Source organism: Diadema antillarum, unplaced genomic scaffold, assembly GCF_040938485.1.
Source record: "Diadema antillarum isolate AM-2024a unplaced genomic scaffold, OU_Dant_1.0 scf00000103, whole genome shotgun sequence".
Lineage (NCBI taxonomy): Eukaryota > Metazoa > Echinodermata > Echinoidea > Diadematoida > Diadematidae > Diadema > Diadema antillarum.
The window spans coordinates 2396779-2419995 of record NW_027270992.1 but is presented as its reverse complement, the minus strand read 5'-3'; the positions used below and the strand labels follow the sequence as shown (position 1 = coordinate 2419995).

The following is a 23217-nucleotide window of genomic DNA, read 5'->3' as shown; positions in this document are numbered from 1 at the left end:
TCGTGTTCATGTATAACAACGTTGTTATTTTATTCTTCAGCAAATAAAAAAAAAACCGCCTTTTTATTGACAGTTGCCTATATAAAATGTGTACATAATATGCCATTTGCACTTTAACAAAATACAAGAAATTAATAATTTTAATCAAATAAAACAAAACGGAACATAGAAAGTACAAAGTAAAACAAATAAACAGTGACTTTAAACCTGTCAGTCACATGCTGGTGGAACGAACTCTGTGCACGTTCGCATGTATAGATGGAACGTGTGAAAGCAATTGACTCACAAATTCGCAAAATAGAAAGTACATTGTACATAAGCACATACATAGAAAGTACAAAGTAAGACAAATAAACAGTGACTTTGACAGTACATAAGAACATCCAACTAGAACATAGAAAGTACAAAGTATAAAACAAATAAACAGTGACTTTGAACCTGTCAGTCACAGGCAGTGGAACGAACTCTGTGCACGTTCGCATGTATAGGTGGAACGTGTGAAGGCAATTGACTCACACATTCGCAAAATCAAAAAGATATAACCTTAGATTTTCCATACAATATACATAGCAAAGCTTGACATTTTCTGCAAAACTTTGCGAACTAATACACCGTATGTCCAGCTTAACAGAAATCTACGAAAGTAACATAAGGATGTAGATGAAACGGGTGAAGGCGATCGACTCAAAATCGCAAAATCGCAAAAAAAAAAAAATGTACTGGTAAATTTTGTACTTTTTGTGGAAGGCTTTATGCAAGTGTAAACAATCTTGATACTAATGATAGGGGGTGTCACACGGTGGAACTTCGGGCTCATTGCACTAATACAGTGTTTTACTTGCGTCTCAGGTTGCGATTCTGAGTGTCGATAGCCTTCACGCATCTTTTCCACACGTCCTCCTCTGTTTCGCCGGCTGTCGGACAGATGGCGAAGACGGCTGCCCTGATCGCGTTGATGCGCTCCCTGTCCATAGCGGGGTTCTTTCTCCCAGAGACGTTACTCCCCACACGCTCCTCGTCGAGAAACAGCATGTTCGTTAGTCGTCTGGCCACATCTCTGTGGCAGGGAGCGAATGGCAGCATGCTGTCCACGACGTGCTGTTGAACTTTCAACACTCGCTCTCCTGCCACAGTGACGTGCTCCAGACGACTTCCGATCTCTGCTCTCGACTTCGCTCTCTTCATCTTGTTCTCCCTCCTCTTCAGTTCCGTCTCTTTCCATGCACGAAGCTCTCTCACTTCTCGCTCGAGCGCATCGAGTCGCGCAAGAACTGTTACCATGTCAGGGGTCGGTGGAGTCGGCGGGGCTGGTGGGGTCGGTGGGGCTGGTGGGGTCGGTGGGGCTGGTGGTGTCGGCGGGGCTGGTGGGGTCGATGGAGCTGGAGTGGCGGACGCTAGTTGAGGAGGGAGTGGGGCCAGACGAGGAGGAGTCGATGGGGCTGGTGGGGTCGGTGGGGCTGGTGGTGTCGGCGGGGCTGGTGGGGTCGATGGAGCTGGAGTGGCGGACGCTAGTTGAGGAGGGAGTGGGGCCAGAGGAGGAGTCGATGGGGCTGGTGGGGTCGGTGGGGCTGGTGGTGTCGGCGGGGCTGGTGGGGTCGATGGGGCTGGAGTGGCGGACGCTAGTTGAGGAGGGAGTGGGGCCAGAGGAGGAGAAGTCGCGGTAGCTGGTGGCAGAGCGGATGCCGCTGGTGGAGGGAGAGAAGACCGAAGGTCCCGAAGACTTTGCCTTGCCTTCTCCATCACATCGTCTAGAGATGATGGGAGTGCGTACGTGATTGGGCCTTCAGCGGTTCCTTGAAGAAGCGGCCGCTCCGCGCCGATCATTGATGCTTTCTGTTGATGATACAAAGGAGAAAACAAACAAACAAGCATAAGCGGTTAGTTAATAACTTATACTCAGTGCGTCAATCCCCACCGAAAGTGCGAATGTATATACAAGCAGATCAAAATGCGGTTGCGATAAGCTCACTCGCGCCGTTGGCTTTGGTGAGCTACATAAAATCGTTATCAGCTGCAAATTAGATAAGTTGTTTTTTCTTATTCATTAAGGACAAATTCGCAAACATTGCATACTGTTATGAATACTATCACATTTCTTTGTAGAAGTTTTGAAGCCCCTGCCAGGCCTTGTAAAAAATACAAACAAAAAGAAAGAGTAACAGCATTTTTCGTTGATTTTGAATGAAGTTGTATAAATTAGCAAAATTAATTTCAAAATTCTGTGTGGAACTTTGCAAGTACTAACCAGGCCCTTACAGATAGAACAAACAATATCTAAAATCTGCCAAATACAGGTACGGTAGCATTATCACTGATTTGGGATAAATTTGCACAGTTTATAATATGACAGATAAAATTCAGAATTCTGTGTGGAACATTGAAGCCCCAACCCATCCCTATATACAATGTACATGTTCATATATCAGATAAAACAATTAAGAACCGAACTCCGTTGTAAAATACCTGAAACGTCATTTTGTTTTACACATGTTTTGTATAGAAATTACGCAGCTTTCACCTAACCCATCCCTATATACAATGTACATGTTCATATATCAGATAAAACAATTAAGAACCGAACTCCGTTGTAAAATACCTGAAACGTCATTTTGTTTTACACATGTTTTGTATAGAAATTACGCAGCTTTCACCTAACTTCAGAAGTTTGAGTAATCAGAATAAAAAATTCGCCACGGTAATTGACAGAGAAGAAGCAAACTACATGATATAACCATGAGCACACATGGACGGAGGAATAAAGATTCAGATTGAAAGGGATTTTTTTTACATCTTTCTTCTGACCTAACACTCTCATTTCTGTCTCTACCACTATATTATAAGTTATGACAGAATAGGTCGCGATTTCCCACAAAACATGAGATCGGGAAATAGAGGGTTAACAGTGAATCTGGTTACAAAAAAAAAAAAGAGGTCATGACGTCATTTGTTATAGGGCTACTACATGTAGTAGTTTACAGAGTTTGTTGCATCCTCAATTTCAACGCACGTCACTATACATTTGTATACTGGAAACTGTTATACTCGTGTGCTTGAGTCCTTCAATGTACGTATGGTACAGGCACATGAAGGCAAAATGATATATAGTTATCGTTGAAAAAAAAATGATATTTGATTTGAAGATTAAATTCCTTCACAAGTTCATATAATCACTGTTTGATAATTATGTTGATCGCATGTAGGACCATTCATGCAAACGTGTTCTCTTTTCAAACTGAGAATAATGTTGATTTTGTCTTGTACATAAATTGAAAAACGTCACGAAGATAATAGGATTTTCATCTCACCTTTTTTGAGACCTTTGTTGTTCGCACATTCTTCCGAGGTGACGCTGTCAAAACTGGCGAAGACCTCTTCTTCGATCTGGACTGAGGAGCTTGTGTAGGAGGGCCTGGAGCTGGTGCTGGTGCTGGTTCCGGTTCTGTGAACTCTGCAATGTGTTCATAGCGGAACACTCGCCCCTGATGTTCAGTAGAGGTCACCTGAAAATAATAAATAAGCAAAGAATAGATGCGAGCTGGTCCTCAAGATGCTTCAGGATTACAGAAATACATTATGAAGGATTTTTCATACTTTAGACTGCATTTGCACTTGTATTCTGTGTGGTTACCTTTTCTTGTCGATCTAATTATGAATACACCATCATTTTTAAAGCAAATTGGCATCGTTAGAATATGAATTTACGTAAAATTGCTAGTATTTTTATAAGCAATACGTGTCATGTGTGTCATTCTAAAAAAATTGTGATATACTAAAAATAGTACCTATGTGAGTACTAGTAAAGCTAGTTGTGTGCGAAAGATCGCATTATGTGATAGCAATCGCGTCCCAGTCATGATTCATATTCCTTATAATAAGATAAAAAGGACGAAACAGCAATTTGTAAATCTATCCTACTGCAGAAAATCAATCTAATACACCCATATGGACAATAAGATAATCACATGAATAATTGACATCATAATGTAATCAGGAAACAAAGTTGACGTTACTCACCGTTCCACCAAATGGATCATTTGTGTGTATGGTGATAGCCTCGCGTGACCCATCTACAGCAACAATGTGACACACATCCCCAGTCTGCAGCGTGAACGGCGTTTTTGTCGGCCACATGTCCTTGCTGATCTGCCTCGGAAGCAGCCTTTTCAAGACGGCTTCCCTCACATCTCCAACCGGAACGTCCGAAAACGCATTCCTGTAGTTTGTCCATCTATACATACAAAGAAAAGAGATAGGAAAAAATCATTTAAAAAATGACATGGAATGCAGGGAGTTAAAAAATATTGACAAAACTGAAACATTTTGAAAAAGCGAAAATCATTGAGCGACCAGACTTTGCAATGCATGTTTAATATCCCCAATGAACTATCGGAATTTACTTTTCATGCGATGCCTACATGTACGATGAACATATGACTAATCAGATCTCTGTTCGCAAACTATGCATACTCCATACCCATATCCCATCTTGACTGTCATTATCTTAAAGGCATATTTTACCATTTGCAGAAGAAAAAAACCCGGCATTGGGGCTTTAGCATAATTTTAATATATGTGTTAGGTATAGAAACGACCACTGTAACGTCAATGTTAAGTGTTGCTAAATATACAAATGTGAACAATAGTTATAAAAAAAAAAATATCCAAGACTAAACCGTCTACATACAGTTACGGTTTATTGGGAAAAACACATACTGTATCTCCTTACATTATATAATCAAGGCTTGATTGCAAAAAAAAAACAACAACAACAGACCAACACATAATTATTATGCATTTGATATATCTTTATTTTTTTTTCTTCTTAAATCATTGTTCCTAAAAGTTAACAGGGCCTTTAAATCAAGTGCTGACAATGCCTATATTGTTTTAAAGTTACACATGTGTTTACTAATGGAAAATGTATACGACATAATATTATTCCAAACACTTACTTGACTTTCGCAGTAGTGTTGTTCCTTGAAATGACTGTAACAGCCAACCAAACTCCGGTGTCCGGATCCCTCGCTTGGAACATTACCATGTCGACGACGATGAGCAAACTATATGGAAGAAGTAGGCTTACGGAAGACGGTAGCATGTGACGATCAAACGTGTGTTGGTAGAGTGAACGAATCGAAAAGGATTGAGCTCCACCCGTGTTTGAGACGTGATTTATAGGAGATAGCTTCCCCATGAGAGGAATGGCGAAAGATGAGACTCCACTGAAACAAAAGCGGTAACATTAAGCCAATGAACGCATGAAGTTCTAACAATGCAACCAATCACAGCGTACCTGCGCGGCGACTCGGACGTAATACGATGTAACAATGGCAACCAATCACGGCGTACCTGCGCGCCGACCCGGACGGAATACAATGTAACAATGGCAACCAATCACGGCGTACCTGCGCGCCGACCCGGACGGAATACAATGTAACAATGGCAACCAATCACGGCGTACCTGCGCGGCGACTCGGACGGAAAACAATGTAACAATGGCAACCAATCACATCGTACCTGCACGGCGACTCGGACGGAATACAATGTACAATGTAACAATGGCAACCAATCACATCGTACCTGCACGGCGACTTTGACGGGACTAAAGAACAAAGCAACAAAAGGATTCCAATAATTCGGACTCTTTTTTTTTTTTTTTGCTTGTGCGTTTATTAAACGTCTCTTCCACTGAATGGCGAACGTTCGATCATATTATTATGTACAACCGATTAACAGAGTCCCATGCAATACTGTGTTCAAAGGACAGTTTAAAAACGAAATGGTACAGACCAACAGATATCTATAAAAAAACAACAACAAACAAACATATTTACAGTGTTTGTTATAATACCGAATAAGATACTGGAAAATGTGACGCGTAAATCGGCATTAGATGTAAAGTTTCGTAATATGAGGCGTTTCAGTCGAGTTTGTGGACAAAAAATGTGGAAATCATCTCTATGCTTAGTGAAAGTGGTTTTATTGGGAATATGGAAAAATGGTTGTAGAAACAAACACACACAGAGACAAGACTTCGAGGTAGATTATACGAGAGTGGGCGGGATTCATTTAGGCTACGAGACGAAAGGGGGATACGCTTAATGGAGCACTTCGTGATCAATTCCTTATAAAATTGTTATATTCACAGTGCTTTTATGTTGTAGCTTCTCTAAAGGGAGCAATATTCTGGTGTATTATATAGAAAGCTACCTGTAAATCCCTGCGGAATCTGCATGTCAGCATCCATCTTTAAAATCTGAGTTTAATGACGATGATTGTACAGTATAGAAATTTCAAGTTTCGTTTTCCACAAATCAACCCCTATTATTTACATAGAAGAACTGAATAATTAAAGAAACTAAATCCTAAGCGGAATAGAGGAGTACATGTTTGGCATTTGCATTCATGAATATTCCCTGAAACAAACCAAGCAGATAGGTGAAATTGGTATCTGAAATCAATGAAAGGTTTTTTGAAACACCTCAGGATGAAATATAAGCAGATTCAATATAGAAGTTTGCGTAACTATTTATGCATGTTTTGTGTAAAATTTATGAAACCCTCATCTATATTCAGTAGAACAATCACAATCGGCCTGGGATTGAAAGGGAAGCACATACACATTTTGAGCACGCGTAGACATGTAAAGGCACAGACGCAGAGAGAGAGAGAGAGAAAAAAAAACACACACATTACGTAGTTGTACCCTGCAAGTTTCATAATCTTCCCTTCGCGAGCTTCGTTTGGCGGGGATTTAAAAAATGTAGCCTTTCACAAAGATCTAGTTTTCATGCAAATGTCGAACTGACAATATTGTGATTCATAAGTGACAATATTTTGATTCATAAAGTAGATTATGCATGCTCCCTTTCAGACCTTTATTGGTGAGGAAATCTCATGTTTTTAACCTGCACTAAGATAAAATTCAGTTGTTCAATTCATTCTTTGCAATGTCTTGTGCTTCTTAACTAATTTTACTCAAACTTAAGAAAAATAAAAAATTGATGTCGCTAATCACTTATCTTTTCATTTGAAATATATAAGGAATTTTACCGAGGACATCCTCCAACCCAGTACTTAACTTCCCTTTTACTCGCTTTAATAACTTTTGAAAATGAGAATGCACTAATACTGCCTATAAAGCTTTTCGACGAACGATGCATGCCAATTCTTACAAAATATTGACAAGGATGATTGAAAACGTGACCAATTCTTTCTTAAGGAACTCACATTAACGTCAATGTTTAATTCTGGATTCTTGAATAATGAGTCTCTGATTAACAGAAAATTAAAGAGACTATGGAAAGAACGAAAGATAGCAATAGACAGAATTATAGAATTTGTGTGTGCCTTTAGCATTTTATGAAGCTCATCCGACAAAAAATGATTCATTAATAATGCATAGATCGTTGCACAGATAATGAGTACTGGACGGTACCGACAAAGCTATGAGTTAAAGATGTGTTTTAATATTCAACTGATGATTTTGTTCTGTGTATATATACACTAGCTTTAACCATATATATTTGTAATTCTATCATTCTTATAATAAACATGCATGTTAAAGCATCGGCTCTAGAATCAAAAGGGGAGTGCCCGTGATTAGGCCAGTCTACCACCTGCTTCCAGGCAGGCAAGGGGAAAGTGTCTCCGATCCGAAGTGCGAGGCCATTGTCATGTAATGGCGTGCATTGTTACGTCACAATTACTAGCCATCAAAGGCGCGCTCTTTCTTCTTTGTCGCGCGCACGCGCACCAAAGTGTGACCGCACGACAACCGCGCCTTCGATGACTTTTCTTTCTTTCTTTTTTATCCACAGCTCTTTTATTGTCCACACTGAGATCTAAAGCGAACCTCATTGGCATGCGCCTTTATTGTAATCTATACGCAGGCGGAACCCATTCTCCCCCGGAACGCGTTGGTCAATACAAAGAGTTATTGTTAAACGGTTCTCGTTGATGCCTAAAAAGAAAATGTACAGGTGACTTTGTCACTATATTGAAAGTACAACCGTCTGTTATACCACCCACCTAAAAACTTTACAGAATGAATTTGATATGATTATTTTGTAGCATCATGTTTTTACTATGAATACTCCACTATACAACTTTTCAAGGATCATAATTATACAACATACAAGTGGAGAAACACGCAAACACACGCAGACATACATACACACACAAATTACTTATTCTTTTCTAAGTCTAAGACACTAATGCGTATCCATATCAACAACTTGAAATGGATTCTTCTATTCTTTTTTACATAACGTCATGAAGTATATTCGTATGCAATATCAATGGTATGCAGAATTCATTTTTTGTCTCATCTTCTCATTCTTTTCCTTCTTCTATTTCTTCTCCATCATCATCTTCTTCTTCTTAAAATCTTCTTCGTTTTCCTCTTCTCCTCCTTTTGCTCGTTGATTAGACTTTTGATATTAAACAATGGAATCAATGGAAGCTGCTGAGGTCCTTGCATCTCATTGGCTGTGAGGAAATTTGTCATAGCAATGTGGCAGTTGTCACTGATAACAAGTTTTATGAAACAGGCCCCTGGATAAACAGATAAATATATGAATAGCATATTACAGAATGACTACAGAAAAAGATTGCAAAAACTGTGCGTACCTTTAAAGTTTATGGAGCATTCCCGTGGGAAAACAAAAATCAAGTATATATTGCAGAGCTGCATAAATCATTCGAATGTCAAACCGAATTCCTACATGAGTAGTGACGATAACTTAAATCATGATGTACCGACACAGTACTGGGTCGGAGTGTTGGCTTATGCAAAACTACAAAGAAAATGAATGGATCGTATAATCAGTTTACTTGTTTATGTATGTATGGAAAATCAACTGGGGAAATTGCAACCCACTCCCACTCTCATGAGCTCAGATATGAATGAAAATACAAACAAACAAAAAAGTAAAAGAAACGATACAGTAACTATTTCACCCAAACTTTTGCAATATTAAGGTTTCTGTGATACTTTCTGACATGTTTTTGTCCACTTCACCTCATCTTGGCGATTTGTGCATTCCCTCTCTCCTAAACTCGTATGAAATACCCGGCACCTTTTAAAGGGTGTGTACAGTTCTGGTCGAGGTGAAGATTTAGCTTTTAACGTTTCGTGAGATACATGATGTATTCAGAAACCACTCTATGAGATGTCAAAGGGCATGCAGTTCTAAGGGGTATCAAAAGTTTATTCGATGAAAATCGGTTTTGAAGTGGCTGAGATATCCAAAAATAATGTGAAACAAAGATATACTAATAAAGTTGGGGCATGTCGCCTTTTATCATTAGCACTTTTTTGGATATCTCAGCCATTTGAAAACCATTTTCATCAAATAAACGTTGAATCCTTCTTAAAATTACATGCTCTTTCATATTTCATAAGAGGTCTTTCATCATCTCACTTAGGAATATTGAAAACATGAATCCCTACCTCAACCAGTACTGTACAGTCCCTTTAAGTGCATATAGTTGTTTTAATACTCGGCATTATTTTGAGATATTTCTTTAGGATGTATGATTATGATAATATATTATATACACTGTAGGCACTATTGATCGTAGATTCGTTTATTTGTGATACGGGGAGGGGAAAGGCATATGACGTAAAAACACGTGTGCTGTATTTCTCATTATAATAGGCCTATTTGGTGTGTCAACAGAAGCGTTGAATGTGGGTGCAGATGTGGGATTTTGTTTTAAATCTAACGCAGGTCTATAGAGCACTGGACTTTGAATCATCAAGGCTCGTTATCTTTATTAGCGCTTTCTTTATTGTCCATTTGTTTCTGATCGCACACATCGTAGTAGATTACCATGATCACCGGGGAAGGTTCCTTAATTAACACTCACGGGTACTCTTTCTTTTATTATCCGCTATTCTGTCCACACTTTTGTCCCGCTGCGAGTGCTTTCCTTACCGGCATGCGCCTTTATAATCTTAACATATAGGCGGAGTCCCCCCCCCCCCCCCTCCCGAACACGTTGGTCATAACAAAGAAGAATTACTGGGTGTGTATATAGTTCAACGGTTAATTCTCTTTGATGCCCAAATTGTACAGGACTGGTGACTTCGTCACTATTATATATTGAAAGTACTGCCGTCCATTATACCACCGACCAGTTCACAGAATGGACTTAAGATGATTATTTTGAGCATCATTGTGAATACTCTACAAGAAAACAACCTTTAAATAAAAAAGAATGTACAGCATACAGTACAAGTGGACATACACACACACGCACATTAAACAGACACACAAATAACTAATTCTTGTTGCGACAGAAGTTGTGTAACTCATGTAATAACATTTCCGGCCAAAAAGTAACTGATTCTTGTTTGTTTTTTGTTTCACTTCCCACCAAGACAGGAAATGACTCTATGATTAATAGTACATGTTTTTACAGCAGTTGCATCAAGAAAATATGACTTCTTAATTCTTTTAAGTCCAAGGCTGCACACTGGCGCCGGTCCGACGGTCCGAAACCGGCAAAAGTCACTGTTAACTTGGGCCAGTAACTTTTCAGGAATTGCCAAAGTTTACTGGTCCGACATGACCAGTAAAAATAACACTGTTGGGTCAGTCGAGAAAAAGAGCAGCCCTGATCAGGGAAAATAGAATGCAATCGCATCGTTCAACAAGACGCAAAACTCGAGTAATGATGTACAGAGTGCTTTTTGTTTTTAAAACGATCCCCGTTCGTGCTACAACTTGCGACGATCGGCTGTCATGGCTAAAAGAGTATACAGAATCGCACATTTTGTTTTGAGATGCACTTGAGAGCTCCTTGTATACAGTGTATTTGCTACAATGTAAATCCAGTCGCAACGAGAAAAAAAAAACCGCATTCATAACTCTGAATGTAATTAACAAAGCAACTATTTGCAGAGAAACGAAGAATATGTTTTGGAAATGAATGACATCCTTTCCATTTTTGTACCGTCTTCCAGTTCTTTTTCTGTCTTTCTTTCTTTCTGATTGTATTTTGCTGGTTAGTAAACATTAGCATGTACGTATACGTCTTAAACAACCGAAATAAAAAACCGAAATAATTCATAAGATAAGATAATTAAAGATAGGGCAAAACGATAATGAATTCGGCCCTGTTGTGTATCTCTCAAGAACGAATATACAAAATGCGAAGAGATGGAGAGAAAAATGAAGAGCGCATTTTCTACCCCTTTTGGCCCGTGCATCAAAAAAAGATTAAGCCCTTCCGTAAATACAGCGGGAATAAGTCATGAAACCATAGCAGTCCCGCTGGTATTTGAGGTAGAGATAGGCCTAAATATGGATCAAAAAGTCGTGTACCTATAATGAATGCACGCACAAAATGCGAGGAGATTATCGAGAGAAAAATAAAAAAAAACCGCATTTTTAACTTCTCCTGGTGGGTATAACATCATCAAATATTACAGCCGAAATACTTCACGAGATACTGCAATCCCGCCGAGAAAAAAAGAGCGTGAAATTACGCAGCGAGTTTAATAACACAGATTTCTCTATGTGTACTTGTGCCGATGTCTAAAAAGTTTACATAAACGCATTTGATACAATCTGATATGTTCTTTATCATTTTACACGGTAATTCACAAACAATTTAATGTTAATCTGTAAATTAATAAAATGTGAATTTGTTGACCAGCAAATTTTCTGAGCGGACCAGTAAAAAAAAATAATGATAAATAAGAAATCTTTACTGGTCTGAAAGAGACAGGTCGGACCTAATAGTGTGCAGCCCTAATATAAACGATACACTGCACCTGTACATACATGTAGGCCTATACTTATAATGCGAATTCATATGAACAATGTTGAACGGATACAAATTTGCATAATACATGTGTCATAAGCATTGCAACATGAATGTTTTGAAAAATTAAGTTTTCCCATTTTCGTCTGCTCTTTCTTTCCCTCTTATTTCTTAGCCTTTCTGTCGATGTTTATCTACCCATCTATTTGTCATTATAGCGCTTATCAAAATTATGCTCAAAGCGCTTCACAACGACAATTGGAATACATAAAATGCATTTCTCTGCTCTCAAAGTTTACTAAGAACACAACATAGGCGGAAAACAATACGTCTATAGATTTCATTTGCATGATTCAACTCGGGAGCATGAACGACCATCAAAAGGGAGATTATGAAAATATAACCAAAGATAAAAAGTAAAAGAAACGTTACAGTAACTATTACACCAAAGCGTTTACAATATAGGCTTCTGTTATTCCTTCTGACACCTTTTTGTCAATTTCACCTCACATCTCTGTGCTTTTGCGTTCCCTCCTTCGTACAGTATACACTCCTACCCGGTACCTTGATTATGGAGCATGATTTGAAATGTGTATTATTATGAATTGTGACGTGGATTGATAATAATTATGAAGTGTGCAAAATGGATCCAGCCATGATAGACTAATAGTTTGACATGAAATATATTGATGTACAGTCTGGAACCTATAACTCAACTCACGTTAATGTATTATGTATAATGATTAATGATTTAAGTTCATGATAGTGTCCAATAATAATAATAACAGTCCATAAATTGCTTATACATGTACTATACATAAATGATAATAATCAGACTATGTCAGTCACATCTCCAGGTCCTCACAGCACCCCGGAACGTGTGTGTTTATAGCAAAAGTAAAACAGTGATGAAAATGAAGAGTGTGAGTTTATCATACATGTATACGGTACTATATAGCTAAGGATGATGGACTGGCCAGAGAGAGAGAGAGGGAGAGAGAGAGTATGTGCGTGTGGATATAATGATATACGGGTACGTCATGTATAAATCATTTTTCAGTTAGCCAAAAACAATGCGTAGTATATAGTCTAATAATGTTAAACACATATCCATGCCAGTTTATGGACGAAACCTCTTTAGGCGAAGGCGAGAGGGAATTAATGGGACCTGAGAAAATAACAAAAGGGTTTAAATCAATAGTTCTGTAATAAGCGCTTGCGAGTGTGTACATTATGCTTACGCAGTGTACCTAATGAACGGCTATTGTTCGATGTAATCCCCAGTCGCAGCTTGATGGTTGGTTAGAAATCGGCAACAGTTTTCTCATCTTTCCACGTCGTCTTATTGTGTTACTTCTCCCGGATGTAAAGAAGATCAAAGCGGTCCGGGTGTCGTTAGTGAAACGCATTAGCGCTTGTACCGAATTCTATTCAAATCAATGAAGCCAATGAGAGACCAGACCCTGGGATGTACACTATAGAAACAGCTTATATAGAAGGTAACCACCAAATACGAGTTCATTAGTCATTCTGATTCCTACCCCTCAACGTTCTGCGATTTCATTCTTCAATTTCCAAGTGTTTTATACGGTCATGCCGCGTATCCTCGATCACGTTCGCGTTCGCATCGTGCAGCTTCATAGAGACGGGCGTTCGGTTCCAGAAATTCGTTCTCTGCTCGAAGACGCTGGAAACGTTCATTCCGTCGCAGGGATAAGGAGGGTGGTTCGGCACTACCAATCCACCGGGAGCTTGACCGACCAACCACGAGCAGCGCCACCCTCTGTTTTGAGCCAGGAAGACTTGGACTTAATCCACGAGCGCATGCTCTTGGACGACGAGACGACGTCTCCAGACCTGCAGAAGGTCCTTCTGAGCGAAACCGGGCGGACTATTTCGTTACCAACTATTCGCAGGGCAAGGAGGAAGCTAGGCTGGATCGCTACCGGGGCCAGGTATTGCCAGCTGATACGGACTGTGAACCGGGTCAAGCGTCTCGACTACGCACTCGACTGCCTGAGCAGAAACGAACAGTTTGAGAACGTCATCTTCTCGGACGAGTCGAGCGTTCAGCTGGATAACCACGCGACGGTGTGCTTCAGGCATGTACACCCGGACACTGGAGAGAGCGCTCCCAGGCAGCTGAAGCCAAGACCTAAGCACCCTGTGAAGGTCCACGTTTGGGCGGGGATCTCCAAGCGGGGATGCACGGAGATCCGCATTTTCGACGGCATCATGGACCAGGACTTCTACCAGGGACTGCTTCGAGACGCCTTGCTCCCCTTCATAGCGACACACTATCCGGACGGCCATCGTTTCATGCAAGATAACGATCCAAAGGTAGGCATTTTTATGTTCTGTTTGTTAAAATAAAACGAAAAATAGAATGCATATTTTATATGAATATTCATACACGTGTAAAGCTTGTTCAATCGACCTCATGCTTTTCGAGAAATACAGTTGTATGTCCAAAAGATATATTTGTAAAAAGTTGAAATATATCACGGCAATAATCATTCTAACATCATTGAATAAACCTGAGCATGCTGTGTTTTTCTAAGTAACACTTACGTATATAACGAGTAAATATGAACTGTAAATAATAAACATGCAATTTTATTGTAACGGCACAGCAGAGATGTACAAAGCATGTACTCACCCACTTTCTTTTCACTCTTTTTACAGCATACCAGTCGACAAACGAAGGCATTCATGGAAGAGCAAGGGATCAACTGGTGGCCGACTCCCCCGGAATCTCCCGACCTCAATCCAATTGAGCACGTGTGGCACGAGATGAAGCATTTTCTCAGGAAGGTGAGGCTCATGTGCATAAAGCTGTAGTTTATTATAATTGCTGTACTCCGCATGTTTGTATATGTATTTTTTTCTTGTTCTTCTTTTTTTCTATGAAGCGTAGATATTCGTTAAATTAATTGACTTGGTTTATTTTCATCATAGTAATAGTGTTCACACAACAGATACACATACAACATTGTATGTATTTTTATTTTTCTTGTTCTGCTTTTTTTCTATGAAGCGTAGATATTCGTTAAATTCGTTGACTTGGTTTATTTTCATCATAGTAATAGTGTTCACACAACAGATACTTATATGTATGTATTTTTTCTTGTTCTTCTTTTAAGCGTAGATATTCGTTAAATTCATTGACTTGGTTTATTTTCATCATAGTAATAGTGTTCGCACAACAGATACTTATAGCAGTGGATATTATTCTCGTGGAGTGTAGTCTTTGTTGATACACGTTTGTATGCTTATTTCAGATATCATCCAGCCGCAGTTTTATGTACTTTTGTGATAATTTCTTTGTACTATTTGATAAGAAGTGATTTCCATAATTTAATTTGCGGGAATAAAGTCAATCAATCAATCGACCACAAACTGTAGTCAGCGATTTGCATAAACGGAAACGGCTAAGAGATGTAAAGGCAAGCTTAACCGGCCGCCATGCCCTATACTGTATATGCTTTTGAAATTCTTGTAGCTATTTGGATGAAACTTACATGACCAACTAATGTCAATTTTTTTTTTTCATTCATTCATTTTTTCTTGCAGGTACACAAGCCCAGGACGAAAGCAGAACTTGTTGCAGGGATTAAGCTGTTCTGGAGCGAGCGAATGACGCCGGAGAAGTGCTGCACATACATCAGGAACCTCGGCAAAGCTTTGCCCAAGGTCATCGAGTGCGAGGGGAGAGCAACAGGATTCTAGACGACGGAACGAGACTGAAGATTGTTACATGCACATTTACTGTCTTCCAACGCTATTCTGTAATCGAAATGCGAATGTATTTTCTGATCTTCATGATCAAGTTTACTATTCATTATTCCTCTTCATTTCACGAACTGCAAAGTTTATAGCGTTCAACAGCATTTCACGTACAATAGTCCAATTACTTTATTTGTATTCTTCTTATGTTACTTGTAAATATGTATATTCATATTACATTGTTGTCGATCTTATACTTGCAAAATTTACTTTATGTTACAAAAATTAAATGAGAATGATATTCGACAACTTAGCAAAAGCGTATTTCTTTCGCCTCAACTTTTCTTTTTCCTTCAGTTAAACGCAAACTTATTGTGAGTGTGAGTACTATGATAAATCAATGTGTAATTGTGTATGCCATTGTGTGTGTGATTGTGTGTGTGTTTGTGTGTTTGCGTGCATTGTGGATGGAGGTAGACGGGAGCAGACATCTACAAATGTATTCGATGCAAACAATGACCGATAATCAAAATCATATTAAAACACTTACAGTGACCAAAAAAAAAAATAATAATAAAAAGACAATACATGAAGATAATCAAAAGCACATTAAAAAATGAAACAGAAAAATATTATAACAGTGACAAGCAACATACTGAAGAGAATAAAGTATTAACTACAGGCATGCAAGGTGGATGGAGTTACACGGACCAGGCATATTTTAGTATTGTTTTCGATAAACAAAACATTTAATCATAATCAACACAAATGATTAGAAAACGAAAACGTTTACAGTGAAAAAAAAAAATCCAAATTGAGATACTAAAAAAGCGAAAGCATTGATTACAGTGGCAAGAAACATACTGAAGAGAAAGATAGAATGACAATTAGCATTATATGACATTCTATTATGGGTTGGAACAAAAGGGTTTACGACTTAAAAATCTTAATCTGTGCAAAGTTGTGAATGGGAGTTAAGAGATTAATTAGCGATGTTTACACATAAAACTGGAGGACGCGGCGAACTCATTGTATATAGACGTATGTTTCTTTGTTATTGTTTTCTTTGGGGAGGGGAGGTTATGAAAATATTAATGTGTTACCGCTTGTTTGGTGTTTGACAAAAGTAATTACGTCAGCTCGACAGTAAAAAATGGAAGAAAGAAACTGATCTTGATGCGTCTGTTTTTTATCATTTTACTTATTTTCTTTTACGTGTGACTGTATATCTGTCAACACATTTTTTTTTTTTGCTGACTAAATGATGGAAGGATAATAGGCCTATGTGTAGAAAACAGTAAAAGTTGTTTACGAAAAAAAAATAAGAAGTATCCATCATTAATCCTGCACAAAAATGGACCTTTACTACAAAACAGAAGCAAATATTGGGGTTGCAGTTCTTTTATGTGTATACACAATGAAAAAAAAATGAAATCAAATATAAATATTACAATGTAGTACTAGTACAAATTATTTGTACACGTACTATGAAATCAAACATGTTTCCACAGTGCCATGAGTATCTTTTTAGGTAGAATGAACACTTTCTATAAAGAAGTCCATTATATTAATACATGATTGTACACTTTTTCTAACGCTATTATCATTCAGTTATTATTAGAACTATATGTATTATATTACAAGAAACAAATCTACGTAGACTTCAACTTCCTTCTCATTTTCTTTTCTTCCTCTTTCTCTCTCCCTCCTTCTAATAGCCTTACCTTTTTCTTCCACTTTTCCTTCAACCTCATTATATTCCCTTCAAAACTATTCAAATTAAATTATTAAATCATGATAAATTAAATACTTGCCACAATTTTAAAGACAGGATGTCTAAATCCTGGAATGAACAATTTGTATCAATATTTTAAATAGTGATAATCATGGTAGAGTCAATGAAAACGGAAAAAATACGAAAAAGAAAGTAGGGGCTACACGCATTGCACGAGTTGTGTTCAATATTGTTAGTACCGGTGAGCGGCTAATTAGCGACTACTGAGTATCAGAATCGATTAAATCGTCGACATCGTTCTCTGCCATTTCAATGCACGACAGTATTTATGAATGAGTATAGAAGCTACACTATAGTGATAGTATTTTAGTATTTACTACACATGTAATGTAGTACGTGTATGTTCACGACCGACGTACTTCTCATTAAAACTCCGATTTCACATTTTCTTCCCTTTTGGGCTTTCTAATTCCATGAAAACTCTCTGATATGGTTCAATTTAGCATCTTCAACAGCTGCACAGACAAACGGCGAAGCGAACGGTAAGTGTGCATTACTACATGAAGTCAGCTGTGCTTTGAATGAAAACGATAGTGCAATTTCGATCAGCGCATTTTCTTGCCCATGGTGGCAGCCGGGGCCAATGCGAACGGAACATACAAGTACATGGACCGTATTTGCATTACGAACTTGTCCTGAACAAGTTGGTGTGGTACTCGGCACAGCGTGGAGCGAGCGTGTTTTACGGTGAACCGTTCACTTCGTGTTCCATGATATGCGCGGTGCACACAGTCGTGCATGCTGCTGCATGCTGCATGACAAATGTGTGCGTTGTGTGTGTTGACGGCACTTGCACGGAAGTCGTGACAATCACGGCCCCAACCAAGCAAGGGAGGTGGGCATGGGGGAACTATGTGCGCGTGCACGCTGCATGCGTGAGTGCTCCCGTCGCTCGCGCGCGCACAGACATTGGCATACTGTCCATTTACACGTTTACACGTTTCAATACTTCGGAGACTTCGATTGTTTCCGAAGAGTGGCATCTCCGATTTACACGTTTCATTGGGTCATGGCCGGGTAACCGCGCTTGCGTGTAGATTCTATTCTACACGTTTCAGAAGCCGGATATGCGTGAATACAACCCAAACAGGTAAACGTGTAAACACTCGGGGCTGAGCGGTACTGTAACTGACAAATTATTACAACGCTCGAGATCACTGCGGTTAAATTCTTGATTGCAGCTGAGCTGATACAGTGTACCGATACGTTGAATGAACTTTGGACGCTTGGCCGCTCCGGTACGGCGCACACATGCCTAAGAGCCCCCTCACACCTGAGCGAATGTAGGGGGACGAAGGGGGACGAATGAGAAAAACGCACGAAATGCGCGCGAATTCAACGATTTCAAATAAAACTGCCTTCAAATCATCCGATTACAAACTAAAGTCAAATATGATCAACGAACGGTAAGCGAAGGATAGATATGACATGCGAAGGATAACGATTTTTCGGTTCGCTTCTTTGAGTAAATTGCGGCCGAAGGCGAGCGAAGGGTTGAAATGACCCGATAAGACGAACGAACAATGAGCAATGGCTTGATATGGCGCGCGATTGGAAACGAAAACGAAAGAATAGATCAGGCGTTCTCGTACGTGTGTGTGCGCTCCTCGGGGAGTATAAAAGCGACCAGGTCCGTCCAGATTTCAGTGCGGCCAGAGAAATCATCCATGCAACATTTACATTTAAAGGACGACAAAGATAAACAGTAAAATCAGCCGGAAGAGTCTTTAAGGCCCCCTCACACCTGAGCGAATTGCCTGAAATATGACTTGCGATGGCTGGCGAAAGGCATTTTTGGAAAAATCGTTTTCAATGGTAATTGATAGTAAGTCATATTTACCCTTCGTGTTTGGGTTCGTACACCTTCTGAACTAACAGTTGCGATTATTCAAATTCGCTCGGGATTTTTGAAAATGTTTAAAATTTCCCGACGAATTGAAAAATCGTCTGTCATTTGCATCTCTTATTTAGTCCGCGGTAATCGTTCGTTTATCGTTCGTGTGCTATTGTCACGCATAGTCCCTCATCGCGCTTTTGCCAAGGTGGACCGATCTCGAAAGAACCCTAAACGAAGCAACACGATGACTAAATGACTTGCGCATAGAAACGAAGATACTATGACAAACGTATTTTCGCTTGCCATCTTCTATGCGAAGGGAAACTAAGATTGACTTTTACTAAATTTGAATGGCGATGCATACACGAAGGCAAGTCTAAGAGATATTATGACAAACTATGGATTGCGAAGTGATACGAATACGAGCGAATGACCTGACGATAAAATTGGCGAATGCTGAGCTGCTCTCTGTGACCAGCCACTCGCCATGCTACTCATATATAAACATTCCACCTGAAAGTTTAAAAGTTTCTTCAGAAAAATGGAAGATGCAGCCCGCCTCAGAGTCCAGTATTTACTGGCAATGGCTCAGAATGATATTATACATCAGCAGCTGAACCTACACCAGTTCATCAGAGGCCGATTCAGATGGAGACGAGGCTTCAGACGACGTCGTATCTGGAGAAGGACGTGGCTGAACCCTGCCAGAAGAAGGGCTTTTGGAATGTACGACCAGCTGTTGGTTGAGCTCCGAAGAGAAGACCCTTCGACTTTCAAGAAATTTCTCTGCATGCCCCCTGAACTCTACAATGAAATCCTGGAGAGGGTCAAAGGAAGAATCAGGAGGCAGTACACCTGGTACAGGGAGCCGCTTGAAGAAGGTCTCAAGTTGGCAGCTACTCTCCGTCATCTTGTGTCTGGCACCAAGTAGGCCCTACTCCGACATGCAGTATGGGTGGAGGGTGCCTGAAACACTCTATCTGTAATGGTCAGGGAAGTGTGTCCGGCCATATGTGACGAGTATGCAGATGAAGCCATGACAGCCCCTTCAACCTCTGATGGATGGAGACAACTTGCTGGTGGATTCTACAAGCGGTGGAATTTTCCCCACTGTATGGCAGCTACTGATGGCAAGCATGTGGCCATCAGAAAGCCTCCTCTGTCTGGCTCGTTATACTACAACTATAACGGCTTTTTTAGTATAATCCTGTTGGCTATAATGAACAGTGACTACAAATTTGTCTGGTGCGATTTTGGTGGTAGGTATGATACAATAGGGGAAAGGGGATAGGTCGAGTCAATTTAGGGGTACGTCAGATTTGTTATCACCTCACCTCCATTGTTACTATTTCAATATTCATTTTTTGCTTAAATGATGGTAATTGGGGCAATTAATCTCAGTTTTTGCTTGATACTCTTTTTCTTCTTCAAAAGCGTGCTTTAAGAATAATTAATAATGTTGGATATTTATTTCACACAAATGATCTTTGTGTAGCAGCAAAAATCTGAAATTAATTTATTTGTTTCATTATAATGTTGGTATCTTTATATATAAATTTTCAATTGATGAGCTTCCTGACATTTTTTTGCACACATGTTCAGACTGTGATTGTGAGCATTCCGAGGTTGTGGATTTCTTCCCGGTTGATGCAGTCTTTCGTGCGTCCCCTATGCCTTTGCCTCTTGCTTTAATGTTGCGTGGATGATTTCTCTGGCCGCATTGAAATCAGGACGGACCTGGTGGCTTTTATCCCCCCCCCCCCCCCCCCCCGAGGAGCGCACACACACGTATGAGAACGCCTGATCTATTCTTTCGTCTTCGTTTCCAATCGCACGCCATATCAAACCATTGCTCACTGTTCGTTCGTCTTATCGGGTCATATCAACCCTTCGCTCGACTTCGGCCGCAATTTACTCAAAGAAGTGAACCGAAAAATCGTTATCTTTCGCATGTCATATTTATCCTTCGCTTTCCGTTCGTTAATCGTATCTGACTTTAGTTTATAATCGGATGATTTGAAGGCAATTTTAATTGAAATCGTTGAATTCGCGCGCATTTCGTGCGTTTTTCCCATTCATCCCTCTTCGTCCCCCTACATTCGCTCAGGTGTGAGGGGGCTTTACGTAACACAAAAGAGAGTCGGAATCGTTTTCACGCTCAGAAAAGCAAGAATATTTATAGCTTTTTAATTGCCCCTGATTATATCATGGATAGCTTTCGGATATCAGCACTTATTACATTGACATTGTTCGTCGTCTTTAGCTTCCATTATGTCTAATTAGCCGTATTTAGATATTTGAGCAGAAAAAATGGAACTGGTAAATGGAAATCTTCATGTCTGATGTGCAGTAATGTTAATTCCTGTGGATTTCAAAAAGGCTAAGTGCATTTTGCGCCTATGTGTGTTTGTGTTTGTGTGTGTGTGTGTGTGTGATTGTGTGTGTACTTTTAGAGAAGGTATTATGTTTCCCCAAGATGTTTTGATTTCATTCAATTTTATGTGTGGGAGGCAAATAATACGTTTACTTTTCATATCATGGCATGAATATTTGTAAGATTTGTAATATTTTATTGACTCTATCGATCCCATCTCAGATTATGAGAGTACAAACATATTCACAATTATATCAATATAAAACTGTAAGAAATAATATACATGTGCATGTGAAAATAACAGATATGAAAAAACATGTTTACAAAACAAGGCGTAAAGGGCGTGTAACTACTCTACCACTACGTGTACACACATTCACATCTACTTTATTTTCTACAAAGCTACTGTTTTTCTTCTTTGGTTTTGAAGAAAACTGAAACATAATTATTCTGATAAATTTGGCTAGTTTTTCTTTATTTCAAATGGAAAGCATTAGCTGATTTGAATAGTTTGGCCATATGTAATGCATTTGGTCAACTGGCCGTCAAACTACTATTTCTGTTTCCACTCACTTACTTGTCCACGGACATGTTCCAAATCTGACGTTCAATTTCAGTGCACATTGTCGATATGACGGCGTTCAAGCTGTATGCTGGAATTGACGACACCGCAAATGATTTAATCGGCCCTTACCTAATGGACGATATAAATCATCCTTCAATCGAGTTTTACATCGGGCGAGAGGTGGACACCGGACCGGGGGAGACCGGTCATGGTGTGACTGCAGAAGGCCAAAACTGGCGGGATTCAGGTTTACCAGAAGGCACAGTCATAACAGAATTCACTAAGGATAACTTCGACAGCGTTCGGGCGACTTTCGACTACCAAAATGGCGGGGCTGCCAGAGCTGGAGCTTTCAAGACAGCGGTGAGCTACAAGGGGAGAACGGAAAAGGTGGTCATGATCAACGAGTACCGGGATGGTAAGAGTTATGTCCTCCAAAGTATTCCGTCAGTTTTATGCGTTTTCACACCAACAATTGTTTAACTGGTGAATGACGCGTTGGGTTCGAATGTTAGTCTGCAGTCAATAGCATAGATATAAAACTTAATACGATGTTTTGATATATTTCTATTGTACATGTATTCAGTTTTATTCTACCTTTCTAGAAACTTTTGCGGTCATGACCCTCTGCAAAAGACAGGGGTTTGTTGATGTAAAAAAAAAAATGTCGGGTTTTCTCCAGCATGTTATATTCAGTGATGGATGCTGGTGTGATAATATCTCTTACCTGAAATGATAGCATGAGGGAGTTTCCATTGCTTCCATTGTCCTGGTTTATGTCACAAATCTAGTAATAAAGTGAACCGTAAGCAGGTAAGCAAACGAAAAAACATAGTCGAGATCATTACACACTAAATTGGGAATAAGCCACAATAACACTTTAAAGCATTTTAACTCGGTTATTTACTTCGACAAGGACACTATCTGTCCATTCCTAACTTTTCTTGAAAATGTACGCTCCATTATCAAGTTTATGTCTTTGTGCTTTTTGATATCATTATGTGGAATATAATTTCATATTTACTGTAAATGTGATTTGTCAGTCTTTTTCCTGAATTAATGCATTCCATATAGGATACGGTTCTGACATTTTCGAAATTCCAGTAGACTTGCACTGGAACGCATTGACTGTCCACAGGAGATGT

The 23217-nt window shown here is 39.4% G+C and overlaps 1 protein-coding gene across 1 annotated transcript in view; it reads left to right on the top strand.

The window, feature by feature from the left end:
- The window catches only part of LOC139719011 (receptor-type tyrosine-protein phosphatase F-like), a 116446-nt gene that overhangs the window by 36229 nt on the left and 57000 nt on the right, over positions 1-23217 (top strand). Inside the window, exon 5 of the mRNA XM_071630453.1 lies at positions 22125-22490. Coding sequence (XP_071486554.1) covers positions 22125-22490 — 366 coding nt within the window. The remainder of the gene's footprint in view (positions 1-22124; positions 22491-23217) is intronic.